We start from the raw sequence: 7616 nt of genomic DNA on the forward strand, positions 1-7616 counted from the left end.
TAAAATTCCTTATCTGTAAATTTTTCATTAATAAAATGTACCCCTTTTCTATACAAATCTGTATATTTTTTTCAAAACTATTTTAAATATTCCCTTATGTATATTTATTTCTATAAATTTTAGAAATAAAAAATATCCTTCTGTTGAACTCACGTGATAGGGTTACATATGATGAGTGACCCCCCTGAGTTCTCCATAGACAAATTTCTTTTGCCTAGAAACACGATTTTAGGGTAGTACATAAGAAGAAAATTGTTTGTATTGCATTTATGTGCAAATATTCAAAGAGGGGAACCAAACCCTTATGTGTGTTTGTGCAGGTGATGCAACAAAACCATTCAAAAGGGCCATTGACTTATCAGCTTATGCTATAAGGGAGGAGGAATCTCCTGGTGCGAATTGCTTTTTGAGTCCTTCTGTTTACTTTAGCTACATTCTGTGCAAGACTCAAACTTGATTGTGTATTATGCAATCAAGAGAAGAAAGCCCAATGAGAAGGGTTTAGACAAAGGTGGACAGGAAGATGTTAAGAGAAAGGAGAAGGAGGAAAAGAATTCACCTCAACTTCAGCTTTTTGACTTTTTACATAAGGAGCTTTTTGACTTTTTTGACTTTTTGAATGTCAAATGCATTATCACAAATACTACATGATATGTTCAATAAGGAGATGGATTTGCATTCTCTTCTGGCGTAGCACAAGGATTTTCTTAGAGAGTAGTATGGGTCTTTCAAGAAGCTAATAGTCAAAGGAGCTAAAGTTGTAAACAACAAAACCTTTGTACATATTAAGGATGATGCTCAAAATGACAGGCTCAGGCATCAAATGCACAAAAAAATAACAGGATCAAGTATCAAATGCACAAACTTTTTGACAGTTTTGAAGATTGCAATAAGGGAATCTGCACTATACACAAGGGAAATTGCAGGATACTCAAAGAGTCACTTGCATTTGCAATGTACATACACTATGCTGATGGCCCAGTTGAGGAGGAAAAGGATAGTGATGAGGAAGAGGAAATAAAAGAAAAGTCTGATATACAACATGTAGAAGAGAATATCGACCCAAAAGAGGAGGATCTTGTACTTGCAATATTGGATCTATTGGCTTAAAAAAATCAAACACTAAGAGATGCTATTCCAGTGGATAACTTTGAGGCTAAAAAATCTGACCTCTTTCAACATTGAGGTCAAAGAGTATGTCCTGTTGTATCACATACAGTGCCTCCTCAATTTGAGAGAGGATTATGCAATCACCCTTATTGCTCAGTCTTGTAGGGTCGACAAGGAAGTCAAGATTGACGACAATGATCCTTTGTTAGAGCAGGAGAACAAGTTCAATCCTTCAGAAGAATTGTCCATATGTTTTGAGCAAGCCCAAATGTATGAAGATGTGGACGAGACAATATTCCAAGAAATGCAAGCATGAATGAACCTCACAGCAAGCTTGGATATAAGTCAGAGCTCTGGGAGAAGGAGGAGATGGCTATCTCCTTGTTTAAGGATGATGCGCTGCAAAAAGATGAAAATATTGAGGCTTTCTTGAACTTTGAGTTTAGATATGCAATTTAATGGTCTGTTTTTTAATCTGAGTGTGTTTTGCAGATGGCAGTTGCTCATTGAAGACGACACATTCCTCCTAAGGGCAACTGGAAGTAAATTCCTGGGCTTGGTAAACTATCAACCCTTTCACATTATATTAAAGACCTGTCTACTGCAAAGATATTGATTTTTCACAAATTGCTTAGTAAAAATGAAGCTGCTATTACATATTTTTTCAAGTGTTTGTCAAATGTTTTGCATGGTCATCCTATATCATGGCAAACAAATAAGATCATTCCGATGGAGAAGCGGTCTGCTTTAATTATATTTGGGTGTTATGTTGGAAAGCAAGTCTCAAGAGCTGGTTACTTTTCGACATATACTGCCTGGGCACTATGTTGTGGTGTAAAGAATCCCCTCAGCTTGGAGGGTTATGGAAAGCATAAGCTCATACATAATTGAGAGCCTCCTTTGGTAGCCCTTCCTGAAAAAACACATGAAGAACAAATTGCGATGAGAACAACTCTTGCACAAGATGAGAAGAGCTCCATAGCTCCTCAGCTGAAGAAAAAAAAGTCTCCAATCAAAGTTACAAGAAGGATTCCAATTAAAGTTGGCAAACCATTTGTTAAATAGCCTATATCATTGTATATTTTACAAGATGGAAGTAGAGTTGAATTGTGAGAACAGATCATTTAAGAATGTCTTAGTTATGTTTGTGTATTTGTGACAAAAACGATGTACATTTTGAAATAGAAATATATGTATTACATTTCAAATATTTAAATGGTTGCATACAATGACACAATAAGTGCTATCTCCTTATGCATGAAAGAGCCAAGTCATTGTTCATTGCAAACATTTTTCTATTACATAAAAGGAGAACTATTGAGGAAATAGATTTAGCACTTAGCTTCTATCTACCCACTTGTGGTTTACAAATTTCTTTGAGTGCCTCCATTGAGCATGTCTCTTTGCTGCATTTGAGTTCTCCAAAATATACCTTCTTCTTTCCTTTTGAGCCAATCTAAAAGCTAGCTTAACGTGTGATGTATTGACTTTCTCCTGGCTTGAAGCCTTTATAGTATGTCTCGATAGAACCACTGAATGACTTCTTTCAAACTATTGGCTTTTTGTTTTCCTCCAAAATGTTGTGTATGTCTAAACAATACATTCCGTACCATGTAGTATGATTTCTCCATTCCCCATGTGGACCAAATTGCAAGGCATCCATATTTTTTTACAAAGAAAGGAAGGCACGATAATAGATTATATGTTGTTTTGATACATAGGGAAGTGTGCATTAGAAATACATACAAATAATATTGTTTGCTTTAAAAAAATGCATGCACAAAAACAAGATATTGTTCTTACCATGTAGTGAGTTATTTTACATGTTGTCCAAGCCTCTTTCATTGCCTTTCCAAAACTCTTTACCGCTTTTGCAAATGTTGATCATTCTTGCTCCAAGTAACGAAACTAGTTTCTCAATGATTATACATGATGCATGCAATATACAAATGTGAACATTGCGCATAATGGAATCTCAAGAACTACTTTTGAATTTTTTATCTACTTTATCTATGTTGGGTGATATTTTCCACCATTTAGAATCTAAGACATGTGATGGTTTGTTGCAGTACAAGCAAGGAGACTTTGAGTTACCCCCTTTGCTTATATTGAACATACACTTCAGTGTCTTCAGGTCACCTGGTCACCTGCCATACGCCATTCAATTTGAAAATGTGTGTGTGCTCTCTCTCTCTCTCTCTCTCTCTCTCTCTCTCTCACTCACACACATAGGACCCACTACATGTGGCCTACATTGAAGGTAGCAAAGCACTTTTCGAGGAATTCGAATGTGGGTGGGCAAACTCCCAAACCCCCTAAGTTGATGTGCTGCTCCATTGAATGATATTATTTTTCCCAATGGATCAATTAAGTTTGATTGTAGTATAGAAGTATAGATTTATGTTGCTAAAAAATATGTTCTTTCCTTACAGGAAGCCCATATGTTCTTTCCTTACAGGATGTTTAGCTTTCTCCGATAGGACTCGGATCACCTCTTCCATGGAGAGGCGGTGTCGGGACTCAAACTGAGTGCACATGAGGCCTATGTGAAGCAATTGTCTCATCTGTCCCTGGTGAAAGGCACCTTGAAGCTTCGGGTCGGCTGCGTTCATGAGAAGGCCAAGTTTCTCTTGCTTGTTCAACCACGGAATGAGAGCACGTTGCGCTTTCGGCTTTTGTCGATCGATCACTCTCCTTCCACAGGCCACCTCTAGAACCACCACCCCAAAACTGTATACATCAGAATGAGTGCCCAACTCCCCCGTCAAAATGTATTGCGGGTCCAAATACCCCATCGTTCCCACCACCCCGCTGCTTGCACCTCCTCCACACTCCTCTTGTTGCTCTTCCACAAGCTTTGCTAGTCCGAAGTCTCCCAACCGCGCATTCAGCTCCGCATCCAATAATACATTGCTCGGTTTCACGTCTCGGTGCACCACCTGCACGTCGCCGCACTCGTGATGTAGATAATGTAATGCTGCTGCCAACCCACACACGATCTTGTACCTCTTCTCCCACTCTAGCATATTTTCTCCGTACACGTATTGCTCCAAGCTACCCTTGGGCATAAAATCGTAAACCAGTAATAGCTCCCCCTTCTCCAAGCACCACCCACGGAGCGGCACCAGGTTGCTATGACGAAGAAGCCCCACAGTCTTCAACTCTGGCACAACAACTCCCTCCCCTTGGTTGGTGTTTATATTGAAAAGACGCTTCACTGCCACTTCTTGACCGTCTAGAAACTTTCCCCAAAACACGGCTCCATATCCACCCCTCCCTAAACGCTCGCTGAATAGTTTAGTGGCGGCACATAACTCAACGAATGTAAACGTCTTGACGTCTGTAACAAAGAAACACTCAAGTCTCGAAGTAAGCTCCAACGTGTACATAAATTAGAGCGGAAGAACACAAATAGATCTATCGTCACATCAAGAGTTCACATCTGTGGTTGATCCTCCTTAGTATTACTTACCAATTTCTTTAGCAACCTCAAAAATAACGTCTCCTGTTGGATTCGCTTCAAGTTCCCCTGCACGACCTGTATGACGCCAGGGTATGTTATAATGCAACATAAGGCTTCCAAGCACACAGTCTTCTATCCCAGTGACTTTTTTCACGTGTTCATTTTGAAGGTTGATTCAGGTGGACGAATACCTGGTTGCTGGATCTGCTTGAGGGAGCGGATGGCTGGCTGTAATGTGTCTTGCTCTGATTTGTCTGCCCTGTCCTTGCAAATCAGTAGCTTCTGCAATAAGCGCAACATAGTACGTTTTCCCTTAACCTTCACGCGTGTGAAACTTTCCTCCTCAGCCTTCACAAATGGGCTTTCATGCTCAACTGCGAGGAAGGCTGCAACCAGTAAGTACTAAGGACTCGGGCAAAGCATCATCGGTGCAGAAAAGAATAGACCCAGGACAAAGATGGGAGTAAAAGAACCCAATGAGCATAACAAGACGTGGGGACCTTTTTCCTATAATCCGACGAGATTCAAGCTTCCTACAGCATCAAACATTGATCTGAGCTGAAACGGACTAGCAGTGAGACAGAAACCATGCATAGATCACGTACACAGTTTTCGAACGTGGATGGACGATTCTCCCGCTTGCATTTGAGGCATGTTAAGATCGTCCCCTGCACCTTCGTTCTCTTCCATGTCCACGTTCATTTCCACTATATTGTAGCAGGACATGTCTATTGGAATGTTCATATCAGCGTCCATGAGCTCCACAAGCTTCTCTACAAGGGGATCGGATGGGGTAAGAGACAGCATAGGATCAGCAAAAGTTAAAAGAACGCCCTTTAGATGCCGCAGTGTTCGACAAATCTCTGCAAAAGGAGGTCTCCTGGACGCATCTGCATGCCAACATTTTGCGATGTAGCTAGCCAAGATTTGCGGACAGCTTGAAGGCAACTTGGGTCGTACACCATCAATTAACTTCTTGTGAAGCTTTGAGGCCGGGACTATATCCTTGAAAGGAATTTTCCCTGTGAGAATTTCATAGCAGACCATTGCAAAGCTATAAACATCAGCCTTTTTGGTATACTTTGTATTCGGTTCACTCTCCATCTCCTCCTCTGCCTTGCTTTCAAAAACCTCTGGCGCCCTCCAATATGTTGTGCCAGCGTGCATCGTCGTATACTTCGAGCTCATATACTTGGCCTTGGACATTCCAAAATCCGATATCTTAGCACGTACCCGACCATCCCCGTCTAGACTAGATGGCTCTTGAGAGCTCACTAAAACGTTGAAGGACTTAAGGTCTCGGTGCATTATGTGCTTGCTGTGCAGGTACTCCATTCCTTTGGCAATTTGGAGCATGATATCCACTGTTATTGGAAGGGAGAAGGGTGGTACAGTACCGTTTTTCACTCTCTTGGCTATCAAGGACCCAAGATCTCGCTGCATCAGCTCCATTACAAGACCGCAGTTGTAGCCATCAGCAGTTTCTGTGCAGCAAATGAGTTGCACAACGTTTGGGTGTTGCAAACTTGCCTGAATGGCCGCTTCCCTTTCAAAGACCTCGGTCCCACCACAAGCGCTACCTACACAAGAGAATTCCTTCATTGCAAATTTCTCTCCTAGCCATTCGACCTTGTAAACCGCAGCGTACCCTCCACAACCAAGAGAGTCAAGAATCTGAAATTCTTGCCGATCTACCCAAAGATGTGGTGGCAATTTCTCCCCTGAAATACGCTCTTGAGGCCTGTTTGACAATCTATCAAATATAAAGTTGGTAAAGCGATCAACCTTACTAGATCCCCGCGTGGCTTTGAGGTCCTCCAAGGCACTCAGCACCAGGGCCAGGTCCTCGTCTCCGGATGTCTCAGACATTGCGCCGTTTAGCAAGCAATAGATGTCACGAGTTATGCTATTAGCATCCACCTGTGACACCTCTAATCCTTGCAAGAGCTCGTCATCTGTAGTTCCCAAAATCCGCCGAACAGCCGCACCAACAACAGAAACGCTCCAAAGCAAGTCGTGGAAATGGACGTCAACTGCCTCGGTGCTCAAAGCCAAAGTAAGCGCTTTCTTGAGCCAGTGACTCCCTCTCATGCAATCACTAATGAACTTCTCTCCATCCACCATCGTATGATGTAGGGCTTCTAAAGAGGGTGCCAAATTTTGAGATGGGGCGGGAGTAGGGCAATTGGTGAGTGCCTTGTGTATCTGCTCTTGTACTTCCCGAACCCCTAGGTCATATGCTTTAGCCAGGCTGCAGCACTTGCTACGGTGGAGAATTACTTGGAGGGGATCTGCGATTATGGCTTGAATCCGCTGGCAAGTTTGCTGCAAAGCAAGACAGAAGCGACGATGAACGTCGGACGCGGGGGAGTGAGCTGTAGAGCTACAAAAGGATTCTGGCTGGTCCATTGCGAAGCGTAGATGCAGCTGCGAATGTTGGAGGCAGCTGGATCTTGTGGGTGTGAGGGAGGAAGGCGTAGAACAAATGATTCTGGCAGGTTCATCGCTACGCGTAGATGATGAGGACGGAAAGAGAAAGAAACGAGACGACGACTTCAACAGAATAGGAGTTGGTCTACGTTGACATGGACTCCCAATTTGTCCCTTCAATATTCAGTATACGCGTCCCGGAGACTCGAGAGACGTAGCCTTGTGAATTAGTGTAACAGCGCGGCCACATGCACGGAGATAGGGAGCAATCGACTCGAGCAATCTATTGTTGGATCTGCACAGGGGTAAGCAGAGGTGCCTTCCGTATGCAAATTCACATGTACCTTCTTTACCTTGGACTCCACCCACCTAGCAAATGGAGGTTTGGATGTTTAATGGTAGTAGTAAGAGAGCGGCCACATGCAACGCTAAACTGAGGGAAAATAGTCGTTCAGTGGTTCATTTTCAAGCCACATGTAACTAAGATGCCGCTAGTTGGAATAGCAACGTGTACTATGCTTAGGTGGAGTGTACTATGCTCAAGAATAGCTAAGTTTGGAAGGGCCGAAAACCCCCCTCCATTCTCCTCCTATATCTCCAAACGCCTCTCTCT

The 7616-nt window shown here is 42.6% G+C and overlaps 1 protein-coding gene across 2 annotated transcripts; it reads right to left on the reverse strand.

Annotated features, from left to right (window-relative positions):
* Positions 1 to 3429: 3429 nt before the first annotated feature.
* LOC147884210 (uncharacterized) lies at positions 3430 to 7124 on the reverse strand. 2 transcript variants are annotated; one of them, XM_087398597.1, is made up of 4 exons: positions 5179 to 7124; positions 4765 to 4947; positions 4583 to 4648; positions 3430 to 4450 (listed from the first exon to the last, which is right to left on the reverse strand). In XM_087398597.1, the coding sequence occupies exons 1-4, from the start codon at positions 6980 to 6982 to the stop codon at positions 3537 to 3539; spliced, it is 2967 nt and encodes a 988-aa protein (XP_087254723.1). In that variant the 5' UTR covers positions 6983 to 7124; the 3' UTR covers positions 3430 to 3536. The 2 variants fall into 2 exon arrangements, with proteins under 2 accessions (XP_087254723.1, XP_087254722.1); XM_087398596.1 differs by having other exon boundaries at positions 4765 to 4959.
* Positions 7125 to 7616: the final 492 nt, after the last annotated feature.

The sequence above is a fragment of the Dipteris shenzhenensis genome, chromosome 27 (assembly GCF_047967505.1).
Source record: "Dipteris shenzhenensis isolate YYH24624 ecotype China chromosome 27, Dip_SZ_1.0, whole genome shotgun sequence".
In the NCBI taxonomy this organism is placed as follows: domain Eukaryota; kingdom Viridiplantae; phylum Streptophyta; class Polypodiopsida; order Gleicheniales; family Dipteridaceae; genus Dipteris; species Dipteris shenzhenensis.